General features: G+C 39.1%; 2 protein-coding genes across 4 annotated transcripts in view; both read right to left on the reverse strand.

Moving 5' to 3' along the window:
• Positions 1-7,438, reverse strand: part of Ndufa12 (NADH dehydrogenase (ubiquinone) 1 alpha subcomplex, 12) — an 18,518-nt gene extending 11,080 nt beyond the window's left edge. The window contains exons 1-3 of the mRNA XM_013023378.1: positions 7,293-7,438; positions 6,486-6,568; positions 4,202-4,289 (exon numbers count right to left, since the gene is read on the reverse strand). Of these exons, the coding sequence (XP_012878832.1) occupies positions 4,202-4,289; positions 6,486-6,568; positions 7,293-7,378 (257 nt within the window). The 5' untranslated portion in view covers positions 7,379-7,438. The remainder of the gene's footprint in view (positions 1-4,201; positions 4,290-6,485; positions 6,569-7,292) is intronic.
• A 2,998-nt stretch (positions 7,439-10,436) lies between these two features.
• The window catches only part of Nr2c1 (nuclear receptor subfamily 2, group C, member 1), a 33,308-nt gene continuing 25,041 nt past the window's right edge, over positions 10,437-18,703 (reverse strand). For all 3 annotated transcript variants that reach the window (XM_013022797.1, XM_013022789.1, XM_013022806.1), the window contains exons 10-13: positions 14,757-14,896; positions 13,848-13,985; positions 12,594-12,699; positions 10,437-12,158 (exon numbers count right to left, since the gene is read on the reverse strand). In XM_013022797.1, coding sequence (XP_012878251.1) covers positions 11,984-12,158; positions 12,594-12,699; positions 13,848-13,985; positions 14,757-14,896 — 559 coding nt within the window. In that variant the 3' untranslated portion in view covers positions 10,437-11,983. The remainder of the gene's footprint in view (positions 12,159-12,593; positions 12,700-13,847; positions 13,986-14,756; positions 14,897-18,703) is intronic.

Raw genomic sequence — 18,703 nt, forward strand, 5'->3', positions numbered from 1 at the left:
GCTTTTTCTGCTTATGTGGTGCTGAGGAATGGAACCCAGGGCCTCATGCATGCAAGGCAAGCGCTCTACCACTGAGCCACCTTCCCAGCCCCCAAAATGTATTTCTTAAACAGTAAAGCCTGAAAGTCAGTTATTACTTTTTAACCCCAGGTTTGCAAAAGGATGTGTTAGTAGGCATGGAAACACAGCTTCATCGTGCATCTCCCTGGAGCTCTCAGGTGGTCTTGTCAGTAAGCAGCAATATTATGAAAAGAATCCTTTTTTCCCCCTGAACTATTTTTAGTAACTTTGCTGTAAACACATATATCGACATCTAGGCTTTGTCATTCCATTTACACAGCCTAAGCAGAGTAGATTTAGCTCAACTGTTAAAGGCCCTAGGAGTTTTGGAACAGTAAATCAGCACTGATGTCAATTTAGTTATAGGCAGCTTTAGCCCCTAACAGGAAAGTTGGCCTATCCTCTAATTCTCTTTACCAAGCCCTGACCTCTCCATTAGGAGACTTCAATAGCATCTCTTCTCTTAGAAGGCTGCTTCATCTCCATTGAACGTTTGCACTTTAGTGAGGCCATCTTTATCACTCACCTCGGCTAGACTTGGGTAATGTGCTGCAGCTTCTACATCAGCTGTCACTTAACTTTGTACATCTATGTCATGGAGACCACTTCTTTTCTTCTCTTTTTGGCTGTACTCAGGATTGAACTCCAGGCCTATGTAAATGCTCTTACCATTTGAGCCATTTCTCCAGAATGGTTTTTGCCTTTGGTTTTTTTTGTTTGTTTGTTTTTGTCGGGCTTGAACTCTGGGCTTGGGTGCTGTCCCTGTGCTCTTCAGCTTAAGGCGAGCGCTCTACCACTTGAGCCACAATGCCACTTTCGGTTTCTCGTGGTTTATTGGAGATAAGAGTCTCACGGACTTTCCTACCAGGGCTGGCTTTGAACCGCAATCCTCAGATCTCAGCCTCCTGAGTAACTAGGATTACAGCCATGAGCCACCGGCACCTGGCAACCTTTGGTTATTTTTTAAGACTGAGGTCTTGCTTTATGCCCAGACCCACCTGGGCCTCCTACTTGTACTTCTTTGTGTCACTGGAATAACAAGCATGGTCCACATTGCCCAGCACTTGGTTGAGATGGAGTCTCCTGAATTTTTTATGCCACTCTGCCCAGCCCACGGTGCTTCCCCTGAAAAGGGGATATGGATGTGTGCCACCATAATCAGACATTAAGTGATATGGAGTCGTGTGAATTTTTATGCCGGAAATGGCCTGAAAATGAGATACTCTGATTTCTGTCTTCAAACAGCTAGGATTACAGGCTTGAGTTACTGTGCCTATCAACAGTTTTTTCAACTCAGGAGATAATCTTCCCACCCCCACTCTCACCCTCATCTTTCTCTGATCCACTGGAAAGGAATAAAACCTCTTGTCAGATAAGTGGCACAAATAAACTGGATGATAAGATCTGTGTGAATTGTCATGTACCCTGAATAGAATTCCCAAGCTCCCCTGCTTCAAACTTGGACATTCTCTTTCAGAAGACAAGGAGACATAACAATCATTCATCTGGTGGATAATAAGAAATCTCATTTCCCTTTCCTCACTGCTCTCATTTGTGATTTGGCATTTTGAGACCAGAGAACCAAACTTTCTGTAACATGTTGAGATGAGTTTCACTAATGTTTTACCCAGGTTAGCCTCAAACTGCAATCCTCCTGATCTCCACCTTATAAGAATCTGAAACTATAGGCATAAGCCTCCATGAAGGACCTATCATTAACTCTCTGATGCCAGTAATGAAACTGTAGCTGTGCAGGGGAATGTCTGTGCTTGTAAGAGTTACATGTAAAGTACTCAGAAGTGATGGTGTATCATTTGAGCAATTTACTTTGAAATGATTCAAACACTTGTGATGTCTGAAAATCTGAGATTGTTCCATTTTCTAAAATAAAAATAAATGTAAATCAAATCATATCCTAGCTTACTTTACAGTGACATCCAAAAGTTTGAGGGAAAAAACTAGGAATTAACTATAGCTGACAATATCTACCTGATCTGGGCTATGATAATTTCTCGTATTTCATTTCTTAAACTCTTCCTCTCTCACTGGTTATGCACCACCCAAGCTGCCATATACTGCTCTTTCAGCAGACCAAGCAATACATCTCAGACATATAAGGCTTTTGCATCTATGAGTGCTGCTTAAAAGGAGTTTTCTCCCTTACAGGTCTTTCCCTTTCTTTCTTCTTTCCTTTTCCCTTTCTTCCGGAAAGAATCCTTCCCTAAGCCCTGTATTAAAATATCTTACAACCCTCCCACTACTCCATACCCCTTACAAATCCCAGCTTCATTTGATACTCGTTACATCTAATATAAAACATACCATTTTTCTGCCTCCTCTTATGACTTTTTTTTTTTTTTTTTGGTCATGGGGCTTGAACTCTGGGCCTGGGCACTGTGCCTCTGCTCTTCAGCTTAAGGCAAGCACTCTACCACTTAAGCCACAGTGTTACTTCCAGTTTTCTGGTGGTTTATTGGAGATAAGAGTCTCACAGACTTTCCTGCCCAGGCTGGCTTTGAACCATGATCCTCAGATCTCAGCCTCCTGAGTAGCTAGGATTATAGGCGTGAACCAATGGTGCCCGGCTGACACCTTGTTTTATTCCCCCTTGTCTATAACAGTTCTTGGCATCAGGCAAATACTTAAAGATATGTTACTTTTGTTATTCATTACACTATGTGCAATTATACTCAGCTCTCTAAATCAACTCACCATCAGTTTTGTTCACAAATTAAAGAATCTACAGATTGAGAATTCCACAGTGAAGTGAGTAGGGATGGGGAGTCAGAGAAACAGCAGCAGAGCCTGTCCAACATTTCTTCCTACAAAGACTCATCATAACCTTTAAGCTTCCCATACAAATAAGAGTCATCAAAGGTACTCAGCCCGCAGGAGCCTCCAGTCCACAAAGAAATTCAGCTCTGTATCCTCAATTGCCCTCAGGCACCTGCTAGAGTGTGATTTATCTTCTACAGCTCTCTGCTTCTTTTCCATGTGATCTTTATGATCACACAAATGGACTTGCTGGGCTGAACAATACTTTTCATCTTTGCAGGTTTTTTCCTATCATTGTATTTTTATTACTATTTATTTTGGGGGGCAAAACTGGAGTTCCATTTTAGTTCTACTAAATAAAATGCCACAGCCCACTTAATATTTCCAGTATTCCGTTAAGATTCTCTGGATCCACCAGAAAGGATCTTCAGAGTTTAACCGTGTATCAACCATATGATATTAACACAGCAATCTATAAAGCAGATATAAGAACTCTGCTTTGAAATAGTTCATACAAAATTTGGTCACATGTAAGAGCATTCAGAATTTTATCTCAAAAATATGCATATGATAAACACCTTAAGTTTTTAGAAACGGGAAATTTAGGGCTCACACTTTACAGATGTAGAAATTATGGGACTTCTTAGAGTCTAACTGCCAGGGAAGATCAGAGCTAGAGTTCTTTTGTCTTTCTTTTCACCCACAGAAAAGTGATACTGTAGCACAGTGTTCTTTATTCCCTAAAAGATATTTTTCTTTAAAAGATATTTTTCCATTGTATATTCCAAATATAGAATGTGACACTGACATGCCCCTAGGACTAGATGCAGTTTATGTTGTCTCTGGTCAAATGTAGACCAAGCTTTCTAATTGCTTAGAATATACTTCCAATGGAATATAGAAGTAATACTGAAGGACTGCAAAACTAAACCAGTGAAGGTAATATGACTTCAGCCTAGCTCATTTTCTCTCAGAGCTCTCATCTGAGGGAGGCCTAGGCAACACAAAGATGCTCCAACTCACAGCCCCAGCTGTGCCCCTAGCTGACAGCCAGAATTAAGTGCCAGTGGCTAAGTAAACAAATCTTCAGAGGAATCTCCCAGCTGGGGAACAATCTTCAGAACAAATCTCCCAGCTGAGGCCCCAGAGAAGTGCTCAACCATCCTTATTTTGTCTTGTCTGAATTCCTGATCCACAAAAACCTTGAGAAATAATTATTTTAGGTCACTAAGTTATAAGGTAAGTTAATATGGGGATTCTTCCAGAAGTGCATCACTAATTGCCTTGTAAATAGCTATCTAATAGATATTCGTATCATGAAATAAATATTGCTAAGCCAATGAAATAAAGTATTAACTTGTCTTACCATTCTGGAGGTACCATGCTTCCATCCACATCCCAGAATGTGTTTTTGCCATTCATTTCAGTAGTGTACATAACCCATCGATGGCGACCTGGATGGAAAGATGTGAGTAAAAAACCAAAAACCTTTTTGAAGCAGAAACACATTGTAATGAAGAAGACAGCCTTTTTGTTAGAAGACACCTAAGAGGAATGTTTACGGAGTGGTAACATCCTGGGAATAAGACACAATACAAGCTCCAGTAAGGATGTGGTAGGCTTTATCAGGAGCCCGTCTGTCACCACCACAGCATCTGTGAACCAGGGACTGAGACAACTCACTGCTATGGGTGAGGCTCAGATGTTTTCAAAAGAAGAGAATCCTGGCCTCTCCTTCAGCTCCTTGCAGAGGAGGGTAGTGATATTCAGGAAAAGAACTATTCCTCGAGAGACCAGAGCAAATACGTACTTAAAGCAATCACATTTGAATTCTCTAGTTTTGTTTAGTTTTTTTATAAATGATTACTCCTGATGCCTTTGGAGTTTTAAGAACTATATAAAATAAGCATTAGTCACTAGGCAGGAATACATTATATCATCAAATGAGTAAGACTGCTTCTTATTTAACAAATTTCTGTGGAATAGTTGGGGGGATCTAGCCCCTCTTTACAAGAACCAGTTTCTACTGTGTTAAATTGGACAAAGGCCTGGACAAATTGGATGAGACTTAGTTTATCTATTACAAGCAAATGACTGTATTTACATCTCAGGGCTGCTGTGTGAAGTGTCACACACATAACACCTGTGTGCTGAAGCATTGGGAAAGTAAGTGCACAATAAACAGTAATGCCTTTTGCACTCTCCCGAATGCCTCTCTCCCTCAAACAGAAAATAATTAGTTCATTCCTAGAATGGATCTTAGACCAATAAAGACTAGGTAATCTACAGTTCCCTGGACAGACCCACACAACAAAGAGCTATCTAGCCCAGTGTTAATGGCATTAAGGCTTTAGTCCCACTTTAGATGCTAAAGACTGAGGCTTTGAAAAGTTATATTACCTAGGTCACAGAGTTCTAAAGTGCAGGAACAGATGTTGAACCTTCCCATTATCTAATTCTACTTCTAAGGTTCTGTGTTTCCTCCTTTTTTTTGGGCGGGGGGGGGGGGGGGAGGTCCGGTTGTGGGGCCTGAACTCTGGGCCTGGGCTCTGTCCCTCAGCTCTTCAGCTCAAGGCTAGAGCTCTACCACTTGAGCCACAGCGCCACTTCCAGCTTTTTTCTTTTTGCTTATGTGGTGCTGAGGAATCGAACCCAGGGCCTCAGGCATGCAAGGCAAGCACTCTACTACTGAGCCACCTTCCCAGCCCCTGTGTTTTGTTCTTAAACTTGATCATACTTCTCCTTTGAGGATATTAAACATCAGCCTGTAACAACACAGCTGTGTAGGTTTACATCATTCTTTACAGCATCAAAATATTCTAAAAAGTGTTCAGAATCATCAGGACCAATGGATGTACATCCATATTGCTTTCAGAATTCACTACTAAGATGCTGCTGCCAATGAGTCTTTGTTTTGCAAGAATATTTGTAGTATGGATTCTTAGAAGTGGAAGTGGTGAGACAAAGAATATAGGCAATGTGAAATTTAACATATATTACTAAATTGTCCTGAGAGGCTGGCACTAACCTGTGTATTCCAATGGCTCTCCTAACATTGGAATTTGTCAGATTGAAAAATAGTTCAAAAATTCATATACAGGAAAAAGATACTTTTAAAAAAAGTTGTCAAGGGGCTGGGACGGTGGCTCAGTGGTAAAAAGTTGGAAGTGGGTGCTATGGCTCAAGTGGTAGAGTGCTAGCCTTGAGCTGAAGAGCTCAGAACAGTGCCCAGGCCCAGAGTTCAAGCTCCACGACCAGCAAAAAAAAAAAAAAAAAAAAAGTTGTCAATTTTGTAATTCCAAGTGCGCATGAGTTTCAAAATTCCACTTGCAGCCCAATGTTTAGGATACCTATGAGATTTTTTTCCCCCTTGTCTTATTTTTTTTTTGAAACTAGGTCTCATTAGGTAGGTTAGGCTGGCCTTAAACCCTCCATTCCATCCTTCCTATAATCTCTCCTGAATCTTGGGATTACAGGCCTTCACCAACCTAGCATTTTCCATATTAACCACATAAGTTGTTTTCCAGTGAAGTATCTTTTTCTATTTTCCCACTGAGTTTTTCATACCTTTCCAAGTGTTTTATGGAAAATAGAGCCAAATCAAATCCCACTCGCACTCTAGTTATACATACCAAAAATACTGCACTCACCGAAAAACTGCTTGTTATCCTCATAGTACTTGTTTCCATACTTGTCTTCCCCCACTAATGTACCAACCTTGACATCATTTGTCCTGTACATGCCCAAAAAAGAAAAGACATTTTAGATGGATTTGTTGTTGAAGATATAAACAGTAATAAACTGAAAATACCCATGTACAGACACAAACTACAAAAATGAGGAGACTCTGAGAATGGTCACCAGGTCGCCCATTTCTAGCTCCTGCCAAGCAGCTAAGAATCAGCTTTCAGGCGAAGAGTTCCAGAATCCGTAAAACAGGACTATTTATTTGTATCTACTATCCCATTATTCACAAGCTCTAGAGCTAACACCTTCAGGAAGCCCGAGCGTTTTCATCTTCCTAAAAGGTCTTGAACATCTTCGGTTCATCCCGGGTCTCCTGCTGGTTTCCCACGTCCCGTCGAGAGGTCAGGCCCGACGCGGACCATGTCCTCCGCCCTCGGCGGTGACCGAAGGCCAGTGCGGGAGAAACTTCGCCAAGGTCACTAAGTGAAGGAATGTCGGCAGCGCTCGCTACGTTCCAGGCGCAGGCGCGCGGCCGCCCTCCCTCCCCTCGGTGAGGTGTCGCCTCGGGGTCACACAGCTCCATCTCCACGGTCTGCGCGGGTGCAGACCCGGACACCTCGAGGACAGTTTAAGCCCCAGGACTGCAGGGATCCGGCCGGCTGTCCTTGGCAAAGCTGAGGGCTCTCCAAAGTGGTCCAAGCCCGAGCCCCTTTCCAAGCCACCAAGCCGGCCTCGCCACACGGACCGAAAGCGCAGGTCTGCAGGCTCACCTTAAGAAAGCCCGTAGGTACCCGAAGAGGCCGCCGTGGCCGCGATACTGCCCTAATCCGCGCCTCAGGACCTCCACCAGCTCCATGTTTTCCTGCAGGCCCCGCCTTCCGGGGACGCCAGGAAAACACCACCGGGTGCTTCCTCCCGGGGCGACTGGAGAAAGGTTCCCACCCAGGGCTGGCTGAGGGGGTGGGCCCGCGCGTGCGCAGATGCGAAGCTCGCTGCGGGGTTGGGCGGGGTCTCGGGGGTGGGGGGTGGGGAGCAGAGGGAGGAGTTTGGGCTCTCAAATCAGGTTCTGTGGGTTTCCAAAGCAAAGGCGTCGTAGGTTTTCGTTTTCAGAGGTTGCATTGGAAGACAGACTCGTGGAAAGCCCAGACGGGCTTCCTCTGTGGTTAGAAATTGCAGTCTCCTTGGCTCAACATTATGCCCAAAATTCCTCCTATCGCTCAGGTGGCACCCTATCCGTTGAACCACGTCGCCTGGCGGGCTCTCCTCCCCTCCCCAACCCCGCCCTGTTATTTTGGAGGTGGAGTCTCAGTGACTTCTTGGGGTCCGCAGAGTGGCTAGGATATCAGTAGGGTATCAGATGTGAGCCACTATACCTGGTTCATAACCGTTTTTAAGGGTACAGTAGTGTTAATTACACGCTCTAGTTAACATCTCTAGAATTTATTCATCTTACAAAAGGAACCATATCCATAAAACAGTCCCCCCCCCCCAAGTCCCCATGGGATCCACATTGCTTTTTATTTCTGTTTGGTTACTTTGGATATATTTGTAAGTAGGATCATGCACTGTCTTTTTTTTTGGGGGGGGGGTCCGGTCGTGGAGCCTGAACTCTGGGCCTGGGCGCTGTCCCTCAGCTCTTCAGCTCAAGGCTAGAGCTCTACCACTTGAGCCATAGTGCCACTTCGGCTTTTTTCTTTTTGCTCATGTGGTGCTGAGGAATCGAACCCAGGGCCTCAGGCATGCAAGGCAAGCGCTCTACCACTGAGCCACCTTCCCAGCCCCATGCACTGTCTTTTTATGACTGGCTTATTTTAGTTAGCATACATCCATGTCCACTCATAGTATATGGCAGGATCTTCTTTTTAAGTGCTGAAGAGTTTTCCATTTTATGTATATAACTTTGTTCATGTATATGTTTGTTTTGGAGACAGAAAAAAGCCAGCCCTGGATAGCCTCAAACTTCCTGCCTCTGCCTCTCGAGTCCTGTGATTACAGGTGTGTACCATACTTGGCTACAACCCCCTTTTCTGTATCCATTCATTTGTCCATGGTCATTTAGGTTGTTTCTACTTTTTTTTTTTGTTGATCGTGGGGCCTGAACTCTGGGCCTGGGCGCTGTCCCTCAGCTCTTCAGCTCAAGGCTAGCACTCTACCACTTGAGCCACAGTGCCACTTCCCGCCTTTTCTGCTTATGTGGTGCTGAGGAATCGAACCCAGGGCCTCATGCACGCACGGCAAGCACTCTACCACTGAGCCACTCTTCCCAGCCCCATGTTTCTACTTCTTGAGTATGGCGAATAATGCTGTAGTGAACAGGGTTGTATAAGTATCTGAGATCTTGCTTCTCATTCTTTTGAATATATACCCAGAAGCTAGATTATTGAGTCATGATAATTTCAATTTTTTTTTTTTTGTCGGTCCTGGGGCTTGAACTCTGGGCTTGGGCGCTGTCCCTCAGCTCTTCAGCTCAAGGCGAGCGCTCTACCACTTGAGCTACAGCGCCACTTCCGCTTTTCTGGTGGTTTATTGGAGATAGGAGTCTCACGGTCTCTCCTGCCGGGGCTGGCTTTGAACCGCGATCCTCAGATCTCAGCCTCCTGAGTAGCTAGGATTACAGGCGTGAGCCACCAGCGCCCGGCGATAATTTCAATTTTTAAAGGTACTTCTCTATTGAGGGAGAAAATGGAGGAAAGCAAAGATAGGGTGACATTGTTTAAAAACAAAATGTACTCATTACCTGACTTATGAAATGGTAACCTCTCTATATAACACCTTAACAATAAAAATAAAATTCTATACGTACATATTTAAAAAATGCTTCCCTATTGTTTTTCATAGTGGCTATAACTACTTCAGCCATGAGATTAGTTTAAATCTCTTGAGGCTTTTCAGGGAGTGACATTTATCAAGATGCACTGCATTCATAAAATGCTTTGTTGAATGGCAACTCCTTTGAGCACTCCTGAAAGACTACGTATGTCTATGTGTGTATGTGTGTGTGTGTGTATATGTATATACACACACACACACATACACATATACACTATGTGTGTATATATATATGTGTGTGTGTATATATATATATATAATATACACACACACACATATATATATATATATATATATATATATATAAATGAAAGCATCCACTTGGCTTTGTTAACTGTTGCTGTTTGCTGTTGGGACTCAGCCATGAGACTATGAGGAGCAAAACAGAGTGACTATATGTACATGCTCTGGCTTGTTCTACTTGATATCCCAGAAAACAGCAACTATTAACATCTAGACACATCTGAGTGATCCCCAAAATGTACTTTGCAATAAAATCTTTATATGTGTGTTTAAAAAAATCAACCAATGGATGTAACAAAACAATTCATCATGAAATCTGAACAGTACTTAACAGGCCTGCTTATATTAGTGGACTCTAAAATGCTACAGGCTGATGCTCACAAAAGCAATATGGGAGCCCTCCTCCTCAGCAGACCCTACTCTCACCAGAGCAAAGACAACTCTCCTGCCAAGCTCTAAGTATTCAAGAGCACATAAGTGTTAAACACCCTTATTTTCCCCCCCCAATAAACTGGTGAAATTATGCTGTTTGGATACTTTTAGGCTTGCTTCTTTTAGTACAGGATAGGATCTCTACTACAGTTTATGTATCCATTCTCCTGTCAATGAGGTTTCAGACTGGTTTTTTGGTTTTATTCTCGTACAATGCTGATGTGATTTTTTTCCCCCTCTTTGGTGATGGGATTAAATCTTTGTGAATGCTAAGCACGAGTTCTTACCACTGAGCTACTACATTCTCTGCCTCATGACAAAGGATAGACAAACATTGCTTTGAGTAAATAAGACACTGAAATAAAATATATTAGCAGTATACAAAAACTTGTAATTCAAGTTGCTTTTAATATAGTTTTAAAAACAATTCCATATGTAACTACAAATTTAATCAGGGAAAAAATATCCGAAAGTCTCTTAATTAACCATTAATACATTGCTTTCTTTTTTTTTAAGTCCTTGGCTTACTCTCTTGTATTTGTAAAGTTTTAAACTACTGATTTTTCCACTTCAGCATTTTATGTTTAATGCACATTTTTCCCAGCTGATAATTATAAAGCTGTTGAAAACAAAACATGATTTCAGTAGGGAGAAGTTTCCTTTAATAAGTTGGTAAAGATTACAAGATAATATTTTTAAACTTTTCATTACTATTAAGTTAGTTATTAGTAAATTTCACCCCTACCTCCAAGTTCAGCTTCTTGTCTGTTGTAAAAATCTTCATAACAAAAATGTACTTTGACTGCAGTAAAACCTTCTATTTGGTTTTTTAAAAAAATCAAACAATAGATGTACTTAAATAATTCATCATGACAGTAAGAGATCTGCCTGTGGTGACATGTGAAATGGCATGTGTGGAGTGTACCAATCCAGCTGTAGTGGCAGTGACAGGCTCTGCTGATCATCACACTAGTGGAACTGCAGAACCTGCTTCCCAGTGAAAAGCTTTAAAGTAATGGATGAATCCATTTTGAAAACAAAGATAGCTATGATACACCCACTACTTTAAAACTCATTGCGTTTTTCTAATCTAACAGATATTGGCTAAACCCCAGGAAAAAGCCAAGACTTTGTACCACAGGCCAAAGAGAAGGGTGAGGTGGGTGCTTTTTGTGGAATGGAAGAACAATTTTAATACCTATCTTAAAATGTTGAAAGCATTTTGGGCTCAGTCTCTAATATGTTTAAAACAGAAGTAAACCAAAAATGGGTTAACCAAAAACCTCATTCTCAAAACCACATATATAGAAAGTGCTTGTAACTAATATCATACAACACTAAAAATCAATGACCTAGGTCTCATTGCCAGCAATGAGAGTGATATATGCTAAAGGACGTCTTGATATTTACAAAAGCCAAAAATATATATTCAATTATTATTATTTCCTATAGTTCTAACATTATCATTATACCACTGAGCATAAAATGGTAATAAAATACCTTCAACCTGGTAATAAAAACAATTACATTTGGAAGAGTAAAAGGGAAGTTCATCCCTAGGGACATTCGACTACTAAGTGTACTAGTTCATAAGGATATTACATATGAATAGAACACAATTCAGGAAAAAGCCAGACAATTTATTTTATAAAATTAAACAGAATGAGATCGTAGTTTAGATGGTAAAGAAATGACTTTCTGGTGTCATCTTCACCACATACAGAAACACAGTATTTTTTTTACTCATTTGTACAAGACAGAAAGGAAACCTAATTCTCTCTGCCTACCCAGTCGTGTCAAACATTCTTTCTCAGGAAGCTCAAGTAAAAATACCTTGGATTTTGGTTACTTTTAAAAGTCACAATTTCCAGATGGCCTGGAAGCAATGAGTTCGATTTGGTGTGGTCTTGTATTCCAACAAGGAACAGTAAGTTTATAGCAACTGCCACGACAACTTTCAAGTGCTGTGACCAATGATTTGAGAGTTGTAATCTGCAGGCTCCATTTTTAAAATATGTGGGATGACACTGTCAATTCTTACATTCCCAATCAGACCTTTGAAAAAAAGTTCTTCTGTGATAGTAGCATTCATCAGTCTCAGAGCTGGCAATCTGAGAAGCAATCGGGATAGCCTAAAAGAAGAAAAAAAGGGAAAAACAACTTGTAGATCAAAAAGATTTGGTAGAAATACCACAAACAAAACAACAACAACAAAACCAAAAATTACATTCTCAAGCCATAGGATGCCTACTAATCACCTGGATACGAATGCAATCTGAAATTCTAGAAGAAAGTTTGCTCTTAACTGCTATCCTGTGCTGCCTCCCTTAAGCATGAGGACTGTGGAACTACATTAGTAGACTATGAGTGAACACGTATATTTAGGAATGACTTACCAACTTATTCCTTATTTTAAGAACAAGCTACATACAAACTATACTATTGCTTTGAAAGTATTAACTATTTCAAATCCAAAGGTCAAAGTTGACTCTTAGACTGGAAAATAATAGATTTGTTGAAAGATCTTTTAAATAAATTGAATCAAATAGCAGTGAACTTATAGATACCTGTATGTGTCATCTGGATATGTTCTGGTTATGTAGTCTTGAAATTCCACATAAGCCTTTTCCTGAAACTTCTCAATCTGTTCCATGTTTACTAGGCCTGGATGGTCTGAAACATTAAAGAATATCTTGTTACAATTGTTAAAACAGGGATACAGGAGGACCCATTGCAACAATGAGATGTACAAGTCCTTATGTTGAAAAATGAACTTTACAACTTTGGTGGGGGGGAGGGACAGGGGTGGGAGGAGAGGATATGAAGGGATGGGAAGGGGAAACAAAGGAGGAGGCTACAATGCTTGATAAGAAATGTGCTCATTATCTTGCCCATGTAATTGTAACCCCTCTGTACAGTATTTTCACAATAAAAATATATTAGAAAAAAAAAGATTATCTTGTTACCCAAGTAACAAGCCCCCCAAGTGGGGCCTGAACACTGGGCCTGGGCGCTGTCCCTCAGCTCTTCAGCTCAAGGCTAGCGCTCTACCACTTGAGCCACAGTGCCACTTCCAGCTTTTTTCTTTTTGGTTATGTGGTGCTGAGGAATCGAACCCAGGGCCTCAGGCATGCAAGGCAAGCGCTCTACTGAGCCATCTTCCCAGCCCTGTTGTTACCCAAGTTCTGAATGCTCATTTACTAAACACTAAAAGTAGAGATGGAGAGGTACAAATCAGTGATTGGTATATAATACATAGAATTAAAGAACAATGTGTTATTTGGTAGCTTTTGTGACTGAACTATTTATCTTTCTACCTCTCCATCTCTACTATATGCAGTCATAATAGTCAATGTACACATGTGAAAATGGAACCAAGTTAATGAGGGGATTGGTGGAGTTGGGAGACACGAGGAGAAACATGGAAGGGATGACATTGATCAAGATGCATTGTGCTCAGAAACTGACAGGTTGAATTAGAACCCTTTTGTATAATTACTTAAAGATAATTCTTTAAAATATTCCATTATATGTACATATTATATTTTTTACTCATGAACATTTGGGTTGTTTCTATTTTATGACTTTTACAAATATTCATGTTCACATTTTTAATATGGATATTTTCATTTCTCTTTAAAAGACAGGAATAAAACTGTTGGGTCACATTTTAAACATGTTTACATTTAACATTTTGAAGAAGTACTGAACTGCCTTCCAAGGCACTGTGCCATTTTACATTCCTGTCAACAATGTATGACGATTTCATCTTCCGCACTCTTGAATGTTGCACTTTAATTGAGAAGCAAATGTTTCTATACCTGGGCTGAAGAGTACAATTGCCTTCAGGTAGGCATATTCATATCCATCAATGCAGAGTTTAACCATGCTATTACAAAATTCTTGTAGTTTGAAGATGTGCTCCATCAATAATTTTCTCCTTTCTGGTGACATTTTATCTTTAAAATACAAACAAATGCTTTTAGTTTTCATCTAAAATGTATGATTGTTTTCACCCACACTATTTCCTTCTCATTAGTTTCCAATTTCCAATATAACCGACCTACACATTCAGAATATCTGCAATTATAAACAAAAACCATCTTCAGATACTGTTCATCCAAAAAATCCTAAACAGTATAAAAAATTCAAATGGGATCTTTGAGAAAATCTGGCCAATGAAAGTACAAGACACTCAGATTTTGGTAATAGGATTTATATTTATATAAATATAAAAAATGAGCAAAATTCTTTCTTTTCCAAAGTTAGCATTCTATTGTAATATATAACATAAGACACATAATATATAAGTAACAGTTAACAAAGTCCAAGTTTTTAAATAAATATTTTAGTTTATTGAAAAAGTGCACATATAAAAGACAGCCATTAGTGTTTAGTCAACCATAGCTTCCCTGAGGGTAGGCTGCATAACACACAATAGATATAGAAGCGATTACTCAGAACTACAAGTTCTTCTGTGGAGATAGTGTCTCTACAGAAGGAGATAGACAAGGTAGTGCATACCTGTCATTCTAGCAACTAATGGAAGTTTAAAGTGGGCAGACTAATCCAGGTGTGAGCTAGGGCAGGCAAACACTATCAAAAATAACCACCACAAAAAAAAGATGGAGCTGTAGCTCAGAATATCTAACTTTCACCCTAACATTTTTTTAAAAAGCTGATGGCTTCTCCTACACCCTGGGGAGGGTATCTGTTAAGATGATTTTTACCTTGTTGAAGACTACTGTGAAGACAATTGACAAATGTTGCCAGGATAGTTGCGACATTCATCACTTGCCAGCACTGGGCAAGACCAAGAGTAAAAAGTTCATTCCAATAAGCTTTTACGAGAGATATGCTGTTTTCTTGACTAATGAAAACAAAAACAAAAGCATACATAAGATATTATTAAAATGATCTTTACATCTGATCCATGCACTTAAATATTCAACTAAAATTACTCTAGAAAGACTAATTGAACATGGACTTGACTGGTCTTGTCTTTTATATAGATGACAACAATTTATGAATGCCTAGAAACTTAAATAGCTAGCTTATTATGAACCTACCAGCCAACTTGTATGTTTGTTTGTTTATTTGCGGTTGTGGGGCTTGAACTCTGGGCCTGGGTGCTGTTCCTCAGCTCTTCAGCTCAAGGCTAGTGCTCTACCACTTGAGCCACAGCGCCATTTCCCAACTTTATTTTATTAAAAAAGTTACAGCTTTTATCTTCCATTTTACAGAAATAACAGATTTTTAAAAGCCAAAAACATATACTTAAAATCTTCCTTGAGTTGTCTTTTGCTTTAAAGAGAGTAAATACTTTTTTTTTAACAAAAAAATGGGTGATTAGAGCTATTTAATAGTAAGCAACCAATTTGGTAGCATAAATGGTTCATTCTATATTTTGGAAAAGACATTAATATTCTTATAAAAGAGATGTGCAAGGTTTACTATTATGAATAATAACTAAAAAAAGAGCAAAATTCCTTTCCTTAATTTCTGAATAGAATCTTAGCAGCCAAGATTGTTCTTAGAACAAGAAACATTTTTAAAACAAAAGTCAAAATTCTGTTACAAAATCACATAGCTATTTGAAATTAGGTCTCAGGTTGCATCACTGTAGAAAATCTTCAGATACTATATGACTTGTTTTCCTGCTTAAAATTATCAGGAATGCATGTTTTTACTTATATGTGATGGTCAAAAAAGTTAACCTAAATGAAGTAGAAAGCAGAATAGCATTCTCATTGTCAGGGACGGATATGGAGGAGGGAGGGTTAGAGAGAAAAATGGAAGGATGGAGAATGGAATCAGGGCTGCAGCTGCACAGGAGAAATTTCTAATGATCTATACAGTAGGACAAGTATGGTAGACAATAAGAGCTGGGTATTTCAAAATATCCAATGAGAGTATTTTGAACTTTCTCAACCCAAAGAAATGATACGTATCTGTCTTTATCTAAGACTACATCTGTCTTTATCTAAGACCATCAATATCTATATGCTTCCCAAGAAATGGAGCTCCAATGGATTCACCATATTTAGCTAAGTATGTTTTACAAACATTCATGGCAAAAACTAAGCATCAGAAGTAAAAATATTAATTTCATGTATTATCTACGTGTTAATTTCATGTGGTATTTTGGTAACAATGATTTCTAGTTTAAAATACTGATTTTTAAAAAATGTACTAGGAAGTACTAAAAAATCTATAACAGTACTAGATAGAGAGCTATGGGTGACAGTGCTGTCTGGCACTTTTTACTCATATACTGTTTTGTAGAATGGGAACTTGTTTGTACAATTACTTAAATAAAAAAAAACGGTACTAGATATTTTCTTTAAAGAATCTTAGCCAATCTATATTTTAGTAGTTGGCATGATCAAAAATACCATTTGTGATTCTATAGAAGAACATCAGAAAAGTGACATAAGGAGTGTTCCACTGAAGTAAAGTGAAATCAAGAGTTTTTTTCCTGATCTCTCAAGGGGGAAAAAAAAAATGTATGTTTCTAAGGTGATAGGTATCAATTATCCTTTTGTGTTGTTGTTGGTGGTGGTGGTGTTGCTAGTCTTGGAGCTTGAACTCAGGGCCTAGATGCTGTTGCAGAAGTTTTTTTTGTTTTTTAACTAAGGGCTAGAGCTCTACCACTTGAGCCACAGCTCCATTTCTGGCTTTTTTTCCTTGGCAGTTAATTAGAGATAAGAGCTCTCATGGACTTTTGTGCCTGGCCTGGCTTTGAACTGCAATCCTCCTGAGTAGCTAGGATTACAGGTATGAGCCACTGGTGCCCAGCATGGCTCTACTTCCAACCTATAGATGTGGCATTCTGGCTTTTAAACATTTTAGTAAGTTAGTCCAAAGCCAGAAACGTTAGCAGATGAATAAAGCCAGAATTTAAACTGAGCTGTTACTTACACAATTTAGCAAGTAGAAAGCTAAACTAAATTTCCCAGTAGAAATAGAAACTCCCATTTGAAACTGATACTTTGGGACAATAAGATCCATTTGCTATCAGATTTTATTCTGTTAGTAAAAACACGACAACTGTTTATTGTAGTCACATATTATCTATTTCAAAGCATCTTTCTCTTGAGAAGCAAGTTTCTGTGTAGAAAGTGCAGTATCTGTTCAGGGCCCAGAAAACAACCCAAGCGTTAGCAACAAAGATATTCAGTTGGGTGAGGACGGAAGGAAGAAACTGGGAGAGAGTGAGGGCAGGGGTGGCCTTGTCCAAAAAGAAATGTACTCTGCCTGACTTAGATAACTAATTTTTCTGCAATCACCTTTTCAATAAAATCTACCTAATTATACATTGCAAACCCACCAACTAACAGAAAATATCACATTGTTTTAGTGGCATGTTAAAAGATTCAACCTCAGGCTTAGTGTTTACTGGAAGGTTGCAGTGATTGTTAATACATAAAGTCTCCTGTGGCAAATGGTAGTTCGTTGGAATCTTTGGTTGTAAGATTCTAGGTAGAAAGCATTGCTGCAATACATGCTTTAGGCAAGTCACACCAAGTAAATCCACTACTACTGTACAGTAACTTCCTCAGCTATGCATAAAGACTTTCAAAAATAACTGAATTCCTCCACATACTGAAACTACAAATCATAAAGTCTATTCTTTCTAAACCAAGGTCTTTTAAGATACAAATGGTATTAACCATGTATTCTTTAAAAATGATGCTACTTTCTTCCACTAATAATTTATCAAAACAAACGAATTTTAGAAAATGTTTTTCTCTGTAAAAGTTTGCTGCCAATTTTCATACCTACTAGTAGAAATAAAATCCTTCCCAACCTAGGACTGACAGAATGACTCCCACAAAGAAAAGTGGCAAGAGGGCTCTGCCACAAAGGAAGTGGTGGCCTCGAGAATACACCATCAACATTTGCCGTCAACATTTTTGAGAGTATCCATGGGGTGAGTTTTAAGACATCTGCTCCTCAGGCACTCAGAAACCCAGAAATACAGGCCAAGGAATAAGGAATGTCTCACATCGCATCTGTCTGCAGATACAATGCAGACATAATGAGAATGAAGATTGATCAGACAAGCTCTATACTTTGATAACCTGTTTCTGTTACCATATTCAAAACTCTACAGTCAATAAATGTGGGTGAGAACTAACCAGAATGTCACATGAATAAATACAATGCCATGTGTTTATGCTTAAATAGCTTTTATCTCCATATATATAGATAGATAGAGTTTATGTAGTATTTAATGATGTTGACTGCTAGCTCCAAAGTTATTCTAATTATGAAGACTCCCATGGCTACTACACTAAACTGATTTTAAATACAGATCACAAAGAAAAATGGCTGCCACAGAAAAAAATCAGTTACTTTATAAACAAGAACTTTTTTCGTCAACATCTAAATTATTTCCATGGGATAATCACACTCATTTTAACAATGGTATTTAAAATCAATGATGATATGATTAGAAATTTAAGTTATACACTCTAATTCCTTTCTTTTGGTGTTTTACTATAATAATTGATAATCTACTTTGAAAAATTTTATCGGATTACTTTTCTGGACTATATTAGTTACAAACTTAGCCCACTACACTTAATTCTTTAAAAGCAATAAAATTAATAATAATAGCAATAAAATGTAAATTTTATATTGTATTTTAATTTTTTTCTAAAAAATGATAAAA

The sequence above is a fragment of the Dipodomys ordii genome, unplaced genomic scaffold (assembly GCF_000151885.1).
Source record: "Dipodomys ordii isolate 6190 unplaced genomic scaffold, Dord_2.0 Scaffold3, whole genome shotgun sequence".
NCBI classification, from domain to species: Eukaryota; Metazoa; Chordata; class Mammalia; order Rodentia; family Heteromyidae; genus Dipodomys; species Dipodomys ordii.